At 41.6% G+C, this 22,636-nt stretch overlaps 1 protein-coding gene across 1 annotated transcript in view; it reads right to left on the minus strand.

The window, feature by feature from the left end:
• dmpk (DM1 protein kinase) overlaps positions 1 to 11,991 on the minus strand; it is a 93,438-nt gene extending 81,447 nt beyond the window's left edge. Inside the window, exon 1 of the mRNA XM_086307645.1 lies at positions 11,483 to 11,991. Within this exon, the coding sequence (XP_086163771.1) occupies positions 11,483 to 11,648 (166 nt within the window). The 5' untranslated portion in view covers positions 11,649 to 11,991. The remainder of the gene's footprint in view (positions 1 to 11,482) is intronic.
• Positions 11,992 to 22,636: the final 10,645 nt, after the last annotated feature.

Raw genomic sequence — 22,636 nt, forward strand, 5'->3', positions numbered from 1 at the left:
GTTTTGAGATCCCTTCCCAGGTGCCTTAATGCCCACACATCCTGGGCCTGTTGGCCTCAGTAAATCACATGATAGGGTGGGGCTAGGTTTCACAGTGGGTTCACCCGAAACCTTGGCTGATTGTGACCCACACTCGCGTTCACAGCTTGGCTCGTGTGACTAGGTTGAGGATCAATAGGGGGTCCGTGACCCTCTTGGGGACACTCCCATAGGGCTCAAAATCTGGGACTCTCCACCAATTGCTCTTAGAACTGAAGAAGCTTCTCAGATGAAATGTCTGCAAGAAAGTTCAAGAAGTCCAGACGCTTTTCTTTCCAAGCTCCTTAGACTTTCTCCTGTGGTATTTATTTGTAAAAACGAGCTTATTTGTTCCTAAATGAATTCTAGGAGGTTGTCATCTGCCGTACAGTTGAATTAAAATGCCAGTGTCGTCTGGATTGAGGAACATCAGGAAAAGTCTTTGATAACACATTTTATGGTATGATATTACTATCCTCTGGTATTCACGGGATTGGACCCACGAAGACAACCGATTATCTGAGAAAATAATCAATCCTAGAATAAGTATGGTGTACCTGCTTGTAAATCGTAGGAGAGAAGAGAAAAGAAGATGAATCTGTAATGCTGAAACATGAACAAAAGTCCTTGCATATCCCAAGAGTAGGAGAAAATCAGAAAAATCTACTCACAGGGCTGTCCCTCAGCCCTCCGTAATGACCAGATAAACGTAATGACCAGATAAACAGGCTTTCAGGGTAATCTGAAATCTGGCAATCTCCAGCCGATCCTGTCTTTCCTGAAGACCTCACTAAGCAGGTCCACAAAGAATTCTGTGGAACGAACCTTCAACGCCTTCAAGTCCCAGAATACGCAGGTTTTGACATCTATTTCTTTCTTTCTAAGTCCGTTACTTTAGCCAAAAGTTTAGTATTAGACTTGCTGAGGTTGGAACAAACATTGTGGAGCTCCCTAACCCACTGACTTAAATAGTTTCTAAACATCTGAGTCATTGACCATGATCTTTCACTGCAGACCGGACTTCGTCAAACTTCGACTCCAGTAGGCTGAAAGATGTTTTGAAATCACTCACCAATGCCTTCCTGTGCTGCTCCAAAAGTGAGGAAGTGGCTGCCATTTTTAACTTTGGTGCCTCATCCTCCTTTTCTTCTGCTATAGTGTGGTTTGAGGCCAATTTATAGCAAGCAAAAACCAAATTCAGAATGCTTAACAGAAAATGTACGCAGTTCAATAGCTTTGTCCGTGGAGTGGATGATTAAGGAGTGGAAAAAGTAGAGAAGAAGTTCAAGACATGTTGAGCAGGTAATTTAGCCATTTAAATCAGCTGTGTTGGATTAAGGACACATCTAAAACCTGCAGGACACCGGCCCCAAATCCAGGTAAATCCAGGGCTGAACCTGGGTTGGCTTTGGGGACCGGGGCTGGGTCACCTTCCTTTTAACCCTTATGTTGCACTTCTGTACCAGTAGACCGTGATGTAACAATTTAAAAAAAAAAATTAAAAATATTCCCCTCTCACCCCTGCACGCGGTCTATCCTTCAAGCTCGGGTCATCTACCAGAGGCCTGGGAGCTTGAGGGTCCTGCGCAGTATCTTAACTGTTCCTAGGACTGCACTCTTCTGGACAAAGATCTCGGATGTCGTTCCTGGGATCTTGAGCCACTCTCCTAGCTTGGGAGTCACTGCACCGAGTCCTCTGATTACCACTGGGACCACCGTTACCTTCACCCTCCACTTTTTTTCAGCACTTCTCTGAGCCCTTCTTGTGTTCCTTTCTTCTTGATGTTGCTGTCATTCGGTATCACTACATCTATCACTACAGTCTACCGGCACTATGTCCGGTTGGTTAGCCATCAACAGTTTGTCCGTCTGTATCTGGAAGTGCCACAGGATCTTAACTCGGTCATTCTGCACCACCCTAGGGTGTGTCTCCCATTTTGACCTCAGGACTCCCGGGTCATACTCGGCACAGATGTTTCTGTACACTATGCCAGCTACTTAGTTATGGCGTTCCATGTATGCCCTGCCCACTAGCATCTTGCACCCTGCTGTTTAGTGCTGGATTTTCTCAGGGCATCTTTACAAAGCCTGCACCTGGGGTTTTGCCTGGTGTGATAGACCCCAGCCTTTATGAATCTTGTGCTCAGAGCTTGTTCCTGTGCTGCCATGATTAGTGTCTTTGTCGTATCTTTCAGTCCAGCTTTGTCCAGCCACTGGTAGGACTTCTGGATGTCAGCCACCTCCTTTATCAATGACCTGAACCTAACCCGAAAGATAGGATCATGGCGAAGCTTGAAGAGTTGTGTGTTTCCATGTTCAACGTGTTTTGTTTTACTTCCCCTGTGGGTTCATTATGTTCATTCCAGTCAGCTGTTTCTCCATGTGTTTCCACTTCCCCTGATCAATTCCTGTGAGTATTTAGTCAGTGTGTTTTCATTCCATCTTTGTTAGGTCATCTGTGTTGCTTCCCTCTATGTCATGTAAGGTTAAAGATTTCATGATTCTGTTCAGGTTCAAAAATTTTAGAGAAGTTATTTGTTAATACACTTGATAAATATATTGAGAAGCATAATCTCCGAAGTGATAACCAATATGGCTTTAGAGCGAAAAGGTCCACTTCGATGGCAGTGATGGAACTTGTAGAAGGGATATCTACTGCAATAGATAATAAGGAATATACTGTTGGTGTTTTTATAGACTTAAAGAAACTGGAGAAACTGATCAGGAGGGCTAGCTCTGTGGTCGGCATGAAGCTGGACACTCTGGTGACAGTGGCAGAGAAAAGGACACTAAAGAAACTGATGGACATTATGGACAATGCCAGACATCCTCTGCACACGGCCATTAACAACCAGAAGAGTCTGTTCAGTGACAGGTTGCTTCTCCCAAAGACAAGAACTAACAGACTTAAAAACTCCTTTGTCCCACACGCCATCAGACTGTTTAACTCCTCCCTGGAGGGGAGAGGGAGGGGAAACAGGAGGACAAAGGAGGGGGGAACAACTAAGCTGTAGTGCCTCTTCACCTCACTGTGCAATACCTTTTGTGCAATACTTTTGTAAATAGTCAACGGTGCAATAGACTCAATACTTGAAATGTGCAATTCACTTGTATTTTTATTTTTATTCCTATTTATTCTATTTATCCCCTTCGTATACTTTATTTATATTGTCTCTGTATTTATATATATATATGTGTGTGTGTGTGTGTGTGTATTATATATATATATATATATATATATATATATATATATATATATATATATATATATATATATATATATATATATAATATTCTGTAACTCTGTAACTTCTGTCGGTGCTGTGCTTTTTTGGAAATCGAATTTCCCAGAGGAACCCACCCGAGGGATTAATAAAGTTCTATCTAATCTAATCTAATCTAATCTAATCTAAAAAAGACGTTTGATACAATTGGTCATTCTATAATAATGAATAAACTAGAGAGATATGGTATAAGAGGGATGGCATACAAGCGGATGAAAAGTTACCTGGATGACAGAAATCAATAATGTAAAATCTAAGAAGTTGAAGGTAACTCTGTGCTGGGACCTAAATTATTCATATTATATATAAATGATTTATGTAGTGTTTCCAAACTGTTAAAATGTGTATTATTTTCTGATGATTCCACTCTGTATTGCTTAGGTAAAAACCTAGAACAGCTTCTGACTACAGTGGAAAAGGAGTTAAATATATTAAAAAACTGGTTTGATATAAATAAGTTATCGTTAAATAGAAAGAAAACAAAATTTATTATTTTTGGCAAATATCGGGGTTAATGGAATTGAAATTGAAAGAGTATATGAAAATAAATTTATTGGAGCGATAATTGATGATAAGCTGAGCTGGAAGTCTCATATAAACCATGTGAAAACAAAAATGTCAAAAACCATTCTCTACAAAACTGAACTGTCCTGAACAAGAAATCCTTATACACACTTTATTGTTCTCTGTTGCTTCCATATATGACTTACTGTCTAGAGATAGGTGGTAATGCATATAAAACAAATACTCTTCCTATTTTCAAGTTACAAAAAAAGAGCTATAAGAATTATAAATGAATCAAACTATATAGAAACAAATAACATTTTGTTCTGAATACCCTGAAATGTTATGATTTAGTTGAATATAAAATGGCACAGATAATGTATAAAGCACAAAATAACTTGCTTTGCCATAGTACTGTCAGGGTCCTGGGTCTCCTGACCCAGCATGTTTAGTTCTTTGTGATTTTTGTATTATTGTACTTGTGTGAGTTATTCTATGGTTTCTAGTTTCAATCCCTTGCCCTTCATGTTTCTGTGTCCCCTCTGTTCTGTGTAAGTCTGTGTCTGCCTGTTTGAGTTTCCCTCTGTGTATTTTGGTTCTTCGAGTCCTCTGCCTTATGGTTTATGTCTCTGTGTTTCTTAGTTGCTGTCTCCACCGTGTCAAGTTCGCGTCTCTGTGTGATACTTCCTGTTTTACTTTGATGGGCGTGTCTTATGTGAATGTGTCCTGCTTTGCTTGTCTCGTCAGTCCTGATTTCTCCCAGCTGTGCCCTCCTTCTGTGTCTCATTCCCCTCGTTACTTCCCAGTGTATTTAAACCCTGTGTTTCTCTGAGTCAGTGTCGTGTTGTCCCTCTTGCTGTGTGGATCGCCCTGTGTGTTTTAGTTTATTGTTTCCCAGTTTAGTTTACTTTGTATGCCCATTTTTCTGTGACCAGCAAATAAGGCTGTGGTTTTGAGTTCATCCCTTGAGTCTGTGAGTCCTGCACTTTGAGTCCTCATCTCCTGCCTGCCACACGGCGTTTCATGACAAGTACTCAGAAGCTGTTTGAAGTCAGAGTTTCAATATGACTTAAGGGGATCAGATTTGTTTAAAAAAAAAAAAAAAAAAAAAAAAAAAGATAAGGACAAACATAAAGCAGAGATGTGTTTCTGTTAGAGGAGTTAACTTGTGGAATAGTTATGACAGTGATTTAAAAAGGTGGAGTTCATTTTCCTTGTTTAAAAACGTGTAAAAATAGAGTATTAGAAAAATATATAAATCAAGAATGAAAAGAGCAAAAATAATAATACTGAAACTCTTGTTTTGCATTGATTATTTTTATGAAATTTAATTTAATGTAGTTACTCATGTGAGGTGGAAAGTTTTTTTTTTTTGTTTGTTTGTTTGTTTTGCTTCATTCTTTGCTTCGAGCCCTATGTACATGAGCTGCATGCTTAAAAAGATCTGTTGTTAAAAGGGTTGGCGTAATAAGCATATTCTTCAGCCAATACCTTTTGATTAGCCTTGTCTCGTGCTTTCTTGCTTTGTGGTAATCTTTATGTATTCACTGAGATATTTGAATGCTAATCAATGGTCATGTTCATGTTTCCTCATTGTAGTTTCTCGCATGCAGTGTGGGATGAGGGAGATCGTGACAAAGACAAAAGAAAACACAGGGCTTAAATACACAGAGAGAGCAATCAGGGAATGGGATACTGGAGGGAAACACAGCTGGGACAAATCAGGACTAATGAGACAAGGGAAGCAAACACAGACACATTAACATGAGACACGGACTTTCAAAGTAAAACAGGAAACATAACACAGAAAGATGGAATTGACAAGGGGATACAGCTGACAGGGGAGACAGAGCAACCATTGAACACAGAGACTGAAACCAGAAGGCAGACAACTCTAACAAAGAAACCAAAAGACTAGAAATGATAAATAATGGCAAAATCAAAGTTCAATAATATTGTAAAACTGAAAACTCTGGGTTGACGACCCAGACACCCTAACATTCCCTCGTTTTACCTCGTTTTGTATTTTATGTTTAATCAGCCATAATGAATGGCTCTCCTTTTGTTTAAACTCATTTCTGTCTCCTTCCGTGTCTGCACTTGGGTCCTCCTTCACAGTCTGCTTCTGCAGACCATGACAGAATTATGGAGTACTGGGTGGGATTCATACTTGTTTTGCTTCCTGGTTGGTGTAGAGTTTTTGTGTGTGTGATTTTTTTTTTTTTTTTTTTTTTTTTTTTTTTTTTTTTTGCTTTGTTTTGTTTTGACTGATGGGAAATGAACTAATTAACTGATAAAAACCCAGAATGGATTTCTTTTTCTTTTCTTGTGAATGACCTGAATAACAATAATTACTGATTCCAATGGGAAATTCATGTCTGACATAGCTCATCTGCTATATGTATTTGAGTTAAAAATATGTGGGGGCAAATTATTTTCTGCCTCTGTCTGTTTTACGTTAGAGAGAGTAGAGTCTTCTTGTAATGATGGGATGTTTTTGTTCCATAAAGATATTCGTGATCAGGGTTATTCAGGATGGCTTCTAACATATTTAGATTGCATCTCTCCAACACCTTCCCCAGTGTGTCCAGTATGACTCCAATTACAGAGCCAACTTTTCTCACTAGTTTGTCCAGTCTCTTTGCATGCCTTTTCTGATCCTTCCTCTCCAAACGGCATAGAACAGCACACTTGTCACCACAGGCTGACAGAACAGCACCTGCAGGAGTTTACTAGAGATGTCAAGTGATCTTAGTTTCCTTAACAAAAAGAGGTGATTTTTCCCCTTTTGTATAGTTTGTCTGTATCCAGGGACCAGTCTAGTTTGTTGTCTAGATATAAACCTAAATATTTATATTTTGTTACCATCTCTATGCCCACCCTAAAAACCTTGACAGCAGGAGGCCTGAATCTTCAGAAATCTACTATCATGTCCTTCGTGTTAGAGACTTTAGATATAAGGTTGTTTTTGTGACTTCAGTTGCTGAAAGTTTTTGAAAGCTTCCCAGTCCATTCCTGATACACACACCACAATGGAAGTGTCATCCAAGTATTTCTGAATGGGGTAGGTCTCAAATTTGTATTTGAAGTCTGCTGTATATTTACAATGTGAAATCTAATGGAGCCAGGACAGTCCCTTGTGGAGTCCCTGTTTGTGAGATGATCTGTGGTGATTCAAGACCAAAGTCTAAAAGAAAAGAAAATTCATAGAATTCAGCACTAACTTTTCAAAACCTTTCGATGTACTAGGACAAGTGGACACAAATAATGCCACCAAATTGCTTTCTACAGCATAAGATGGAGTTAAACGTACCTAACTGTTATAAATCAAACAAACAAAAAACACAAGTTAATAGATGGACATGTGGTCAGCAGTTTGGTTCAGGGGTCTTATCACAGTAAGACAACTCTGGGTTTAAGTTGGCTGAGACTGTTCTGTGTGAAATTTTCATATTCTCCTTGTGCTAGCATACAGTGACCTGCATATACTCTGGCTTGTTTTCACAGCTCAATAATCTGCATCTTGGGTTGATTTGTTGATTCTTAGCATGTATGGCACTCATAGGGTGGTACACACCTGAGTGCCACGATAAGGCTCTGTGTAAATAAAGTGGTGCATAAATATGCGTGAATGTTTGCTTGTAACGTGGCTTGGAGTAGTTAGAACTAGAAAACTCCTATGTAATTGACAGTCCATTCCATTCCAGTTGGACCCAAGTCAAATATTCTTAAGCAGAATATTATCAGGTATGTACACTTTTTACATATGTGAATGGAGATATCCCTAAAAGTGAAATTTGCATTCCTTTCTTTTTTAGATGTGGCCAACTGGTTCCCAAAAAACACAGATGCCTCTTATAACCTGTGAGTATGCATACTGCTCCCTGTTCTGTGTCCTTGCTGTTAAGCATAACATTGTTCTGTTTTCCATAAATGGAGTTCCTCTTCAGCATAGCAACTGTCAGATTTGGACTCAGTCTTTACAACTAAAAATAGCAGCTATCGTTTATGAATAGAGGGAAGTTTTCCAGTCCATTATTTTTTGTTTCATTCTCAGGTCCAGAGAGGAATATGGGTGACACAGACGTACAGCGTAAACTTTTTAGATGAAGAAAGAACAGTTTTAGATATACAACGTATTGCAAAGTTACTTCACAAAAGTGTGAAAAGTCACCCTCATATTTAATTTAAAAAAGCAACAAACATTTAAAAAAACAACAAGCCAATTCTCTGGGTTAGTAGACTAAAAGTAATATATAGAGTCCTGTGGTGCTTTGATGCTTTTTATTTTATATAATGAGATTGTTATTTTCAGAGGTTATTTTCATGTCATCCACATCACTGATCCTTGGACAGTCACTGCACATGACCTAATAAATAACCTAGTTCTATCAAGGCTAATAACCGCCAAAATGTCTCTCTCCCAACTGGATAAAATATTTTATTGACCCAGAAGGAAAAGGATGTAACTTGTGACTTGTGGTCTAAAATCACTCAAGGTGATTTTTAAGACTAGGAAAGTGCTATATAAATGCAAATGCGTTATGTTTTGAACAGGATATGTTTGAAAGCAGTCCATTGGACTAGAGTTGATACACTTGACAACAAGCTCCAAACTGTGCAGCATACTGCCTTAGCCTGAGGAATGTGTCTAACTGCACTGGTTTCCACACTTTCTGTTAAAGGTGTGTTACGGTCCGGGCCATAATTCGGATCCCGGTGGCTGTCTTTTTTTGTTCTGTGTTTAAAAGTCTACAGGTCATTCCAGAGCTGACGGCTGCTGATTGGCTTCCTGATCAAGTGGCTGTTTTGAAAAACCCTCTCCAGCAGTTGTCTCGGGACAGCAACTGACAGCAGCAGCAGATCCGTCCTTGGCCTCCAAACTCTGTGACTTTTGTGCACATGTTTTGCTAAGGACTGTTGAGCTTTGTAAATAGATTACTTTTCATGTGTAAATGGGTGCGGAAGCAGATGGGGTGAACTGCCTTACTATTGTCTGTAATGTTTTCTCCTTACTTATTCAGTTAGGAGTAGCACTTGACTTTTGTTTGGTTTTTGTTTCACCTAGGGTTTAGATAGCACCTCCATTTCTGAATAAGCTTGTTTTGTTTGTTCTCCCTAGAGTTAAGCTTCAGTTTAGACAAAATAAACCACCTTTAACTTGTAAATCGGCTTCTGTGTATGGTTTTGGGAACCAGGGCGGTGTCACTTTGCTTTTAACCCTTATGTTGCGTTCCGGTACCCCTACACCGGGACATAACAGGCGTTAAATATATTAAACAAAAAGTGACAGTATTCTACAGTAATAACAGACACTGATGTTATTAGAATATCATGTGTATGTGTGTGAGAAATACAAAGATACAGTAATTGTACTGCTGTGGGTCATTGTAAAGAAGCAATTGGAAGGAACAAGCTCCTAAATCCCTCCCTGACACACTGGTTGCCACAGCCTGTCGCTGAAGGAGTTGCTCAGTGCTGTCAAAAAGACCTGCATGGGGTGGAAGGTGTTCTCTAACAGGGATGACAGCTTGGCCACCATGGTTGACACCAAGCTTTTTCTATTTTTTGGAGCTGTAATAGAAAGTGCCACCAACATATGTTTTTATTTTTATATTGGATTTTGCATTTGCTACTGAAATGGTTTTTGCTACCAAAACTTCTGTTGACCAGTGCTGTTAAGATAGCATTTTAAGAGTATACAACAAAGAGAAAAGAAAAGAAAATGCAGTAATGGAGTCATGGCTCGTTCCTGTAAATATTGACACTGGCTTGGTACCCATCAATGACATCTTCTGTTTAGGTAGCCATGTAGGGAGGTAAGACACCATAAGCAAACCAGACAGAAAAAGAGATGGCACAAGAGGACTATGAAAACACACTTTCCTTTTGTAGAACTTGGTTTGATGTGGTTTGTTAATGTGTATGTATGTATGTATGTATGTATGTATGTATGTATGTATGTATGTGTGTATATATATATATATATATATATATATATATATATATATATATATATATATATATATATATATATATAAAAAAAAATAAAAAATACTGACCGGTCTCTAGGCCTGTGTGACTGAGGTCTAGGAGCCAAGTTAAATTGCATTTTGTGCTGCTCTTCCACAGACATCTCCTATTGCACTTTTGCACCTCTAATGTACAGCAGACTAAGTAGAAGGGAGAGCAATAAATGAGTCATTTATCCATAATAAGAAAAAAAGATCATTAACTGTGCTGTGAGAATGCCTGATTTACAGTTTAGTTATGTAGAATCAGAAAAGTGCAACAAAAAATCCAAAATAAGCTACAAATTATAATTTGTATATGTAGAATTAGAGCTGAAGTGCTTAGCGAATTAAAACACTGATTCTGTATTAATTCTTGTCTAATCATTTAATTACGTGAAATTCAAAGGGACTATTTTCTTGCAGTCAGTGGTGTAACTCTGAATACTTTAAGTAATTTCTAAATATACTTGCATATTTTTGTTAGTTAATGATTTAATTGTAGAAGTTATTTTTACTGTAATATTTTAGTGCTTTTTTACACTTCTTCCTGCCTACAGTAACTATTATTGTACTTAACCATTTTAGTTGTCTATTAAAATTGTTTTATTGAAAGAGATACTTGTGATGCTCTACCATCTCAGCATAGAATAATTGAATATTTTCCCCTTAGCTGTGATGCCCATGAGTCTTCCACCTGTGTGAAGCAAGATTATTTCTTGTGACGTTCACACTCTTTAGTCCAGCTAAAAACAGAAATCTGCTTGATTGTTGATCAGGTGGTTTCCTGAAACCAGATCCTCATTCTTGAACACATGTTGTGTTAAATTTGGAATGTCACGTCACTGAAAAGATGATAGCTTCTCCACCCTACTGGAAAATACAGTTGGTATACTTATAGCCAGTCACACGTATGGATCAATTCTGTCAATAATGAGGAAGAAAGAGGGGATGCAAAATCAAAAGACGAACACAAAAAGCAGCTTTATATGTAAGCTGTGATTCTCTCTGTGGGATTATATCATTATATCTGGTATTAAATCACTGTATTCTTGGCAACCTATTGCCTGTTCAACCATCCTTGGGGTGACAGTGAATTCATAAGGGAATCATAATGTATATAAGTATGATTCCATCAAACTTATTTACACAGATAATGAAAAATTCCATAGATTATGCCCACTTTGCTACTATGTTTGAAGGGTCTCCATGCATGATCCCTGTTCTGTAAATACTTATATCCTAAAATCATTGGCAGTTTCATTATACTTCAATTCCACAGCCTGCTGCTACGTCTAAACTACAGATTATATGACCAGTGAATTATATTCGAATGAAGCTTAACTGTTTAAGATGGGAAGAATGTGGATTCTAAGTTACACATATTTACACCAGTGAGTCATACTTGTATGTCCATCCATTAATGAATAATAAGTAAAGTTCTGGTTTTCTGTTCTGAAATGTAGCTCTTAAACAGCACGAGTACAAGTGAATGAGAGACTGAGAGCAAAACAAAATGGTTGCCAAGAAGCATATAATGTCCAGCAGAGTAATATTTAGAGATATTATAAAGGAGCAATTGTGAGGAGTTGGCTAATTACATACTTTTATATACAAAATAAAATACCTAATCACACACACCTAAAACAAGAGGCAAGAACTCACCCCACTGGAGAAAACCAGAGACATACTTCTCCCTTGCAAAGGGTGAAGAGTAGAATTCCTGATAGACGCCAACCAGTAGATCCAACAGTGTTTGGAGTCCAACAGGTCCTGTGGTCCTGTGGCCCTCTGCCAGATCAGATGCACCTAGGTCAGGCCCCGCTGACATTTTTCCCAGGGGGTGAGGGCTTGGTTGTTTGTTTTAGTGCTGTAGTGAAGCCCTGGTGTCCATGACTTTAAATCTTCAGTTTGCAGTTTCTCCGGTTTGACTCTTTAAAATTATGTCTATAGTAACGGCTTTCTCCAGATCACGACCTAATTCTACTGCAAACCCTCCTCAATTGCCTTTCCGTTCTAGCTGTTCTGCTTGATCACAGAACATGAGCAAAGGTTTTCATACAGACATCCTCTTTTTTATCATATTCTCTATCCCTCCCTCAGTTTACTGTCACTTACACTCTCCCTCGCTTGTATGTCTTTCAGATGCCTGGATGTCTGTCGGGGTCTCTCCTTTTTCTTCTCTTCCCATAGCCGTGCGTCTGTTAAGCCTGCAGTTTCTCCAACTCTGACTCAACACCTTTTTTGGTCTGGATCTCCCTCTCGCTGTCTTTCAGCTGCCCCTTTTCAAAGTAATCCAAAGTTCCTACTGCAACAGTTTAAGGTAATAGCAAAGCACTGAACTGTTCAGAAACAATTCCTCTTTTCATTTTGTGCATTAGTAGCTCTTTGTATTACCAGCCCTTGTTTGCTTTTATTCCCTGTCCTTCCTCTTGTGATAGAGCAAAGAGGAACTGCTGACCTGAATCAGTTCTAGATTTTGCTTTTGTTTTGAAAATGTAAATCTCTTATTTTGTCAACTGTCCAAAATCTTTTTTTAGTTCTCTTCATTTTTTCTTCTGTCCCACCCTTCTCGTCTCTCTGTTATCCTTCTCAGTTCTCATCATGTCATATTTTTGTCACTCATTCTCTCAGGAATGCAGTAGAAGCCGTTTCCTCTCATCCAGTTCAATGGAGTTGAAAAATTGTATTGTTAGGGTTAAAATTGTTTGTTCATCTGTTACTACTGTTTGTATCCCTCTTTTGCCCTTGGCTGCCTGAGCTGTAGTGGTCTGTCTGTACTCTCTTTAACAAGATTTTTTTTCTTGTCCCCAACTTTTCCTTCTTTGACATTCCAAACAACCTGCCTCTTTTCCTCTCTCTCTTTTCCTTTTCTCCTCCTTATTTATAAATACACTCACCTTACACTCAACATCACATACATTATATATGTGTATATATGAGTGAGAGAGAGAGAGACAGTCAAACCTATAATTATTCACACCCCTGGCATATTTTGACTTAAAGTTGTTTTTATTCAACCAGCAAGTGTTTTTCTTTTTACCAGAAATGACACAGGCATATGTACAATGTACAAGAGGCATCATTGTGGGAAAAAAAATTCTCAGCTTTTGACATTTGAGCAAAACGTTTTATGTCCAGAATTATTCATACCTTTCACAGTAACCTATAGATAAGCCTTTATTGGTTATTGCAGCAATCAAACACTCCCTATAATAACAGACCAGCTTTTTGCATGTCTCCACAGGAATTTTTGCCCATTCGTCTTTAGCAATGAGCTCCAAATCTTTCAAGTTGGAGGGTCTTCTTGCCGTCACCCAGATGTTTAGCTCCCTCCACAGATTCTCAGTTGGATTCAAGTCAGGACTCTGGTTGAGCCACTGCAAAATGTTAATGTTTTTGTCTCCTAACCATTTCTTCACTACCTCAGCTATGCGTTTTGGGTCATTGTCGTGCTGAAATATCCACTGGTGCCCAAGGCCAAGTTCCTCTGCAGACTGCCTGATGTTGTCGTTGAGAATCTTCATGCATTGCTCTTTTAATGGTCCCATTTACTGTGAATAGGTTCCTTGGTCCATTGGCTGGAAAACACCCCCAGAGCATTAGGTTCCCACCACCATGTTTGACAGTGGGGATGGTGTTCTTTGGGTTAAAGGCTTCTCTTTTTTCGCCAAATGAAGGAAACATAATTGTGACAAAAAAATTCAATTTTTGTTTCATTTGACCATAGGTCAAATGACCATAGGTTTACACACCCACATTCTAACCTGAAAATATGATTAAAGTTTATTTTGTGACCCAGAAAGATTAATAAGAGTAATTTTGGTCGTGTCCAAATTCATGGGCTGCATCCTCCTGAGGCCGCATTTGCAGACCGATTACGTCACAGCGACGCGCCGAAGGCTGTAAAAATTCGTAGACTCCTCCGAATGCAGCCGACAAATTTGTCCTCCTTTCCCCCGAATTTGAAGGATGGGTCAGGTGTGTCCTTCGTGGCCTATCACATCCCAGAATTCATAGCCAAACTCCAGTTTCCAATAATGGCGGCCGCTACTAAGTTTTAAAATTCCCCTTCTAATCTTTATGGGTCACAAAATAAACTTTTAACATATTTTCAGGCGAGAAAGTAGCTGTGTAAACATCAAATATCTGCTCGATTTACCAAGGTATTGCATATTTGCGAAAGTGCTTTGACTTTTCGGAGACGTAAATTCCGGTTCTTTTTCCTGAATTCCTTTGCCGACAGAGAAAGCCTGGACTCAGTGGTCAAGCTCAAAAAAATCATCTTTATTGTACATTTCCGGAAACGGAGAACTGTAGACACGAACACGCACCCACAGTTCTAAAAACATTGCAAGCCAAAAGGCGTATATATAGTTCTGCTATATGTCACACACAGTTTTGATCTGGAGTGCACTCTGCTTAGTTTCACTTTCTGTATGCCACGCTTCCTGTTCTCTGCACAAAGCGTGCAGTCTCCTGTCAGCCTCCGACCTAGTTTATACTCAAAGTTGGCCCTCTCTTAAACTGGAAGCAAACTATATTAAAACAAGTAACAATAAGCACTAAATATATATTTATTTCTTACACTACCCACCAGCTCGATAGCTAGCCGGGAGCTCGAGGGTCACTGAAGCCGCCGAGAACGGCACAACTCCCGGCACATCATTTTTAGATCACCGCGGACTTTCACTACTCAGGTTAAACGTAATATATAAGTCACTTAGACAACCTAAAAATGTTATTGTCAGGCTTTTTTCAGTGTTTTATATGTTCGTGAGTAAATCCGTTTGGGTGAGATTAAAGTTATTAGATTAGATAAAATAAAACTTTATTAATCCCCTGGGTGGGTTCCTCCTTGGTTTTTACACAGCTGAATAAACGTCAAACAGAAAACTGATTAAACAGAAGTATGAGACAGTCGAGAATTTACGCCAGTGTCCTGTTATATTTGAGATAGCAAGGAGCAGACGGCGAGTTTATTAAACTCCACCGAGACAGCGGTGACGCTAATCAGAAGGCTAGACTGTCCAATTTCCCCAGCCTTTTACTTCGGGCCTACCCGACCTTCTGAGGACCCGGCCCACGTAGACCGCGAAGGCCGGGTCCTCAGGAGGATGCAGCCCATGAATTTGGACACAACCTTTAAAACTTAGTAGAGCCACCATTGCCGGAAAGTGGAGTTTGGTTGGGCCGCGCTATGAATTCTGGGATATGGTGGGCCACGAAGGACACACCCGACCCATCCTTCAAATTCGGGGAAAAGGAGGACACATTTGTCGGCTGCATTCGGAGGAGTCTACAAATTTGGACGGCCTTCGTCGTGTCGCTGTGACGTAATTGGTCTACAAATGCGTCCTCAGGAGGATGCAGCCCATGAATTTGGACACGACCTTTGTTGAAATGAAGGAATTACACAGCGGTCTTTTCCTGTTTCATATGTTAGCTATGCTCTTTCTATTTTTGGTAATTCCATGCTGGTGGAAACCCAAACAAAACACGCATTAAGAGGCTGTAATACCTGTGTCTCAATCTCGCGGCCCATGTCATCCCTACTTGCAGCCCGCATAATGATGTGACGAAATATTTTTTTTAATTATTGTTCAAAAAATTATCTAATATCTAATATGGAGGCAATAGGCAGAGTGTTACAGGCATAGACCTAAAGAATGTAGCCTCATGGGCCCAGTTGTAAGTAAGCTATTAAGACTCGACTGTACACTGTGTTCGTGTTTTCCTCCGAAACAATAAGTTCCGTTGCAGCAGCCTTTCAACGCCTCTCTCTGTCTCTTGCTAGCAAAGTTGACCCAGACAACAAAGTAAAGCTAGTTTTCGGCTACGAGGCCAACACGGAACCCGACGTATTAGCCCTTTACTACGGTTCGGAGCTGCAGACCTGTTTTATATACAAATAGTTTTCTATACAAGATCGCTGCAAAAAGTGCAGCCGTACCTAATGTCCACCCTACTGTTACTCATTTTATATTAAGATTTAAAAATCTAGTTGGTATCGGTATGGCAAGTAGCCTTCAGTAATAGTAATAAATCACACAGCAAAAGTACATGTAGTTGTAAAAAGCATGATAATACAGTATATTAAGTAATCCAAAGTATTCAGAATACCTTACTCTCAATGAGTTACGTAACGGAATACGTTACAAAATACATTTTGGGGCATGTAAAGGTAACCTTCCCAACACTGCTATTGGAGTATGGAGAAGTTTATTTTAAACAAAATAAAAGTTTTGGTTAAAAGTGATCTGGTGTTCACCAGGCACAGGCTGGAGCACAGGCGTCAACAAGTCCAGAAACCCGACGCAACGGTCTCAGTTTTCGGCAAGGTTCACAGTGGAGGTTTAGCCTGGGAGACCATGGGCAACGAGGCCGAAGAGCATCATCAAAGCCAACCATGGGCACCAAGCAGGCATCAACAGCATCCAGGAAACACAGACACACAAACAATCTTGGGAACAATCCAGGCGCTGGTCGGAAAACACCAGAAAAATGCCTTAGGGAAAACCTCAGCTTCACCAGCCGAATCCTCCTAAGCTACAGCCGAAATTACATCATCAAATTAAACTATTGGAAGTATTCTTTAAATTCAAAATTGTATTATAGGTCTTATTGATCTTGATCTTATTTTTAGGCAACGTAATGGCTTTTACACACGTAAAATGCAAAATTTCATGTGAAGAGACATGCCGACCGAGTCTAATATCAGGATGAATGCCCCTTTTCAGGCTGTCATTTTCAGGGTCTATATGAATTTTAAAATCAATCAAACTGTGGTTGATTCCTGAGCTGGAGTGGAAGAGGGGAGTGCTGATTCTTTCCTTTCCTTAACTCATAACATATTAACCCTGCTGTAGCCAGGTTTCTGTAAGGCAGCATAAATCAATATCCTGATCATTTATTAAATCGTTTACTAAAAGGGGCTTAACATTAGAGATTATTGTCCACATTTCACCATTTTATTCTTTGGTTCAGCTGAGGATTATATTATTCATTCTTTTTATTTTTTTCTTTCTGCTGATTTTTGGTTGGTTTTTTTGTGGTCTGGGAACTGGGGGTTTGCAGATGAGATGCTCCAGAGAGAGACAGCTTCTCGCTCCCAACTCGGGACGGTCATGTTTTATAGGGTTTATTAAATTTGGCCAGATTCCTAGAAATAAAAGCAGCTCCGTCCAAAGTGGGATGGATGCTGCCTCTCCTAACAAGAGGTTTCCCATTGGTCCAAAAAGCTCACCTCGTTTTTTGGATGCAACTCAAACAGGCAGCACTTTAAGGAGAAATCAGGCTAAACATGTCACTCCTGGTCTGAGTGGGGAAGGGACCTGAGAAAACGAGCCCAACATTTTGATGCATGCTCAATCATCCAGGTAAGAAAATCTCCAAAGGTTGATTCTGTTCATCTGGACATAGTGTTTTTTTTAGAAGAAACGTTTCATCACCCATCCAAGTGACTTCTTCAGTCTCTGCAGGTTTCCCCAATCTTATAAACAGTACATTTGCATAATGACTGAAACCAGCCCACTGAAGGAACAATGGGCTAGGAGGTCAGTTCCTTCATCAAAATTATGCAAATTCTCATGACCATTGATCAACAATCACTGATCAATGGCCATGAGTACCATTCACAGAGAGTTGGGGAATGGCTGTAATCCCAGCATTGTAAGATAGCTTCAGATGCCGACAAAACAGGATTACTCCTAAAATTCTATAAATGAGCTCTTTCAGTTAAAGGCTTCCGGGCAACAAAAATCCTCCAGAAGGCACAGCACCAGCTGCTTAATGAACGGGTGAGGCAAACAAATTTTACCATTGATGTGGGTAGGTGGGGATGGTGCACAGTATTGCTAAACCAGAAAGACTATCATGAGAAAATTTTGTCACTGCTCCGTGACGAAAATACTTATGAGCCCCTTAAACGAGACCCAGGAAGTGGCTACAGGAAGAGGGTGATAGACTGTCTGAAGCATTTAGAACAAGACAAGGCTATTGACCGGACCTCATACCTCAGGCTATACCCAGGGGAAACTACACAAAGTCTGTATGGTTTATCAAAGATACATGAACAGAATGCACCTTGAAGACCGATTGTCTGTATGATCAACTCGGTCACCTATAACATCTCTAAGTTTCTGGCTTCGACTTTCAATCCGCTGGGAGGCAGCTCTGAACACCACATCCAGAACACCTTGGATTTTTTTGAGAAGTTGAGAGATGTCATTATGGAGGCAGGTGAAACCATGGTCTCGTACGACGTTACATTTCTCTTCACTTGCATCCCAATCACGGAAGCATGTGTTTGCTTTTGGAACTGTGTCTTAATTCCAGCTACTTCACATACAAGGGTCAGCTCCACAGGCAGAAACATGGGTGTGCCATGGGTTCCCCAGTTTCACCCATTGTGGCCAATTTGTACATGGAAGAAGTGGAAAAGAGGGCTTTGTTATCCTACCCTGGAACACCACCAAGTCATTGGTTCAGGTATGTGGATGACACCTGGGTGAAAATCTAATTTAAACCGGGTCAAGTTGAACTACAAACACCACCAAGTGTGGTTCAATTTCTTACTCTTAAAACCCCAAAATTACTTTCCAAAAAATACAGAATGCTTTCTAAAACAGATGAATCAATATCACTTCCTATTGCAAAATGGGAAGCGGATTTATCAGTTAACTTAGACCAAAACTTCTGGACTCAGATTTGCTTAAAAACCTTTCATCTAATTAGAAATCCCAGTCTTCAATTAATTCAATACAAAATACTACATAGAGTGCACTATACAGGTCATCGGATGTTCAAGATGGGTTATACATCTACCAACAACTGCTCACACTGTCAAACCAATACACCGGACAATTACATCCAGGCTCTTTGGTTCTGTCCACCAGTTCAGAAGTTTTGGCGCGAGACATGTGAGGACTTGTCAAAGTGTCTGAAATGTAACATTCCAACTTCCCCCTTAGTGTGTTTGTTGGGCAGCTTAGATAATGTCACTACAGATAAGAATATGGCCCATATGATCTTCACTGCCCTATGCATAGCCAAGAAAACAGTCCTCATGAACTGGGAAAAAAAAAAAAATCTTAATTCTAACCAATATAGAAATTATCTATTAGATTACATTAGTCTTGATACAGCCTCTGCCACCACATCAGATCAATTGCTCTGGGCTCCTTTGATTAGGTCCATCACCTAGTGGGGATGGGGGGTCATAGTTTGGTCCCACCTTCGCTGTTGTAATTGGTGTGGGGGTAGGGACAGGCTTAGGGCATCAGGGGGGTTCCCCAGGAGCATCTTCCTTGGGGGGGCTCAACCCGGGGTGGCAGTCATGGCCTATTAAGGACTCTGTTGGCTCTTAGGTGACGGTTTCCGCGTGGCTGCATGCAGCGGGGCTAGGGGAGGGTCCGTGCTGACGGACGTGGGTTACTGACCTGGTAGCCTGGCTGCCCCTGGGTGGGTCCCGGACCGGTGTAAGGTTCTGGAGGCACACCGTCTCTGGGCTGGGGCCCTAGCCGGGCCTCGGGTCCTGGTTGTTATGTTGCCGGGGTTGTGGGCGGGTGGGTGTATGGGGGCCCGGGCCTGGCGCAGCGTTCCGCCAGTGCATCGAGCCACCTTGGGGGCTCTTCAACTGGTGGGGGAGGTTGTTACATCTTGCAGGAGGTCTCCTCTCTTCAGGAACTGACTCTGCAGGAGGGGGGAGATACAGGAGAGGTGGAGGAAGATCTCAGCCTGGGTGTCTATTGTCTTGTGTAGTCTGGAAGATGAGTGGATGACAGGGTGGGTGCAGTTTTCTCTGTGGTGGGGTCAGGTGGGCTGTCCCGGGCTCTGTGGGGCCGGGCGGCGCTGCTGTTCTGGGCCCCGGTCCGGATGGGCCTGGGCCCCCTTTCCCTGGCGGGTTGCGGAGTATGGGGGTGCCTACTGGGTTCAGCGGGGGAGCTGGCCCCGGGAGGGGTCACTTGCCCCTCCCTTCCTTCCCTCCCCGTCTCCAGCTGCCTCCCTCTTCCCGCTCCACCACAATCACCCACACATGCAGGGCCTTGGGGTGCAGGTATGTCACCAGGGTGCAGGGGAGGCTACCCCCCTCTGTCCCCTTCTGGCTGCCTCTGCCTCAATTTTATCCCACAACTTAGACATTCACATTACTCACACTCTCATTACACATACATATAGGATCTTGGGGGTGGCCACGCTACACAGACTCCAAAAGACCATCAGGGTGTACACCTCACCCCTGGCGTCGTTGCCCACCTCTCAATTTTAAATACACGTAGACACTGAGGGCTATCAGGAGGGGCTATGCGCTTACCTGCTGCTCTCTGGCAGGTGGCTCCATGCCCTCCTGGAACACATGCATCAACATTACATATGAGAGGGCGGAGGGAGATTTGGAGTCTTCTCACACCCCCGTTCTCTACGACCTGCTGGAGCGGGGGGTCAGGAGGGGGAGTTGGCCGTCCGACTGGGGTCTGGAGTGTGGGGCCTCCCTGCTGCTGCGGAGTTGGGGCGGTCTGCTTCTCCCCACCGCAGGGAAAAGGGTAACACTACCTGGTTCTGGGTGCAGTTTCCCCCTCCAGGGGCAAGGGTACCTAGACCCGGTTCGTAGAGTACGCTTGGGGAGTGTGATTGTGTGTACAGTGTCTCTCTATGTCTGTCTCCACGTTGGTTGAGTAATTGTATATGAGAGCATGAGGGTGGGAATGGATGTTTGTATCTGTGTGTGCCTGTATGTCTGTGTCTATATGTCAGGTCGGGTATCAGACGCCACCTCTCTGGGGACATCTCAGGCCCTCTAAGGTATGGAGGCCTATCTCCCCCTACCACTTCCCCTGCCGGTGGCAGACGCCCTCAGACATCAGTGCGTTGTGGTTCTTTGTGTCCGGGGATGGGCGCCCAGGTACACACCGGGTCACTCCTTGGTGGCTGCTTGTCGGGGCCTGGAGCCTGGGGCTCGCTCGGGCCACTTCGGGGGTGGGGTGCCCTCGGCCTCTCGGCCTGGGGCTCGGTCACTCTGGCACAGCTGGCTGCCGGCAGAGCTCACGGGCACGTCACTGCTACCCCCCTTGGCTTCTGAGTGACCCCTCATCTGGGACTCTCCTCAGCTCTTTCAGGGATAGTGGCGCAGCTGCCCCTCTGCTGGTCTTCCTTGGTCTCTTGTGTTCTGAGGGTCTGGAGTCTGGAGTCTTGATCTCCTCCATACCTGCTTCAGGAGGACGGGGCTGTGGCCCCCCCACACCCTCTAGCAGATCATTACATGAAGGAACCTTTTAAAAACAAGCGCGTCCATGCTCACAGGTGTACACACGGGTGCTCACACACACAAACTACACCCTTTTTGGCTCCTACCTCAAAGCACACTGTGCGCTGTCAATATTACGTGCTGCACAATAATGTTTAATATTTAGTATTTACTGTTATATTCCCATATATCATCGTGATGTTGTTTATTGTATTGCTCTCGTTCTCTTCTGCTTGTTTTATTTTTTCCTTTCTCAACAGGTGATCCAGGTGATTGATATATTTATTTTTTGTCTGCTTATTTAGTTGTTGTTTTTTTTTTTGCCCTTTATCCCCGTCCCTCTTCTCCGCTGTTCCCCCCCCCCCCCTCTTCCTTTCTCCCTTTTCTTTTCCTCATTCAAGTCTGTCCCGTATCTAGCAAGTGAAAATAAATAAATAAAATAAACAATAAAAGGTGAATCAAATAGACCATTACGGCAAGGCTGGGATGGTCAATTTGGTAAAGTAAATCCGTTGGGCATCTTTCTTCGCCTTTAGACAATAATTCTGATGGCAAAAGAGCCAAACGGGACAGGCAGAAGAAAGAAAAGAAAAGAAAATGCTAACATTGGAAAAACAATGTTACATTCATAAATTCAATATTGATTTTAAGCAACCTCCAGTTGATGTAACTGAGTACTACTAATGTGAATTGTTATTTGACAGAATCGACATTTGTCCTTAGCCATCAGTTTCAGGTTTCCTTCAGTGTCGCCTACTCTGGCCCCAGAAAACAAACAACTAGGGTTGCTGGTATATCTTTGTATTTCTAAAATTTGCTCCACGGTCAGTGTGTCAGCCTGTTTTTTCTATCAGGTGTCGCTGTGTGCAGGCAGGAATAGGACCCAAAGTGCAGGCTCACGGCAGGCAAAAGTGTATTTCAAAACTCAGCTTTTATTGCTGGATGGCAAAACGTAACAAAAAAATCCAAAATAAACTTACATGAGCAGGCAGACGGAACACACAGCATAAATGAGGGTAGATCACAACACGGACACAGAGAAACACAGGGCTTAAATACACAGAGGGAGCAATCAGGGAATGGGTAACAGGAGGGAAACACAGCTGGTGCAAATCAGGCCTAACGAGACAAGGGGAAACGAAACCAGATACATTAACATCAGACATTGACTTTCAAAATAAAACAGGAAACATAACACAAACTGAACTAAAGACACAGACTCACACGCAGGCACTGCAACAGAGGAAACAGAGATGTGGGACCAGGACAGACACAGACACTGACTGGACACGGGGATGTCGCAGACAGGGGAGACAGCAACTAAGGATTACACATAGACAAACCATAAGATATAACTCTAACAAAGAAACCAAAGCATAGAAATGATAAATAATATATAAACTCAAAACCCTGGGTCAACGACCCAGGCATCCTAACATTTTCAGCTATTTGGGGCAATCTGAGATGAAATATCTTAAAAAAAACTTAAAGTCCAGTTGCAGACTACCATGACCTGGATGACTGAGAACCTGCATAGACTTAACATAAGAATGTTTGTCATTTTCTCTGTCATG

Source organism: Aulonocara sp. 'chitande type north' Nkhata Bay, linkage group LG10, assembly GCF_057382095.1.
Source record: "Aulonocara sp. 'chitande type north' Nkhata Bay isolate Kocher_YH1m ecotype deep benthic linkage group LG10, A_spYH_male_GT1.1, whole genome shotgun sequence".
Taxonomy (NCBI): domain Eukaryota; kingdom Metazoa; phylum Chordata; class Actinopteri; order Cichliformes; family Cichlidae; genus Aulonocara; species Aulonocara sp. 'chitande type north' Nkhata Bay.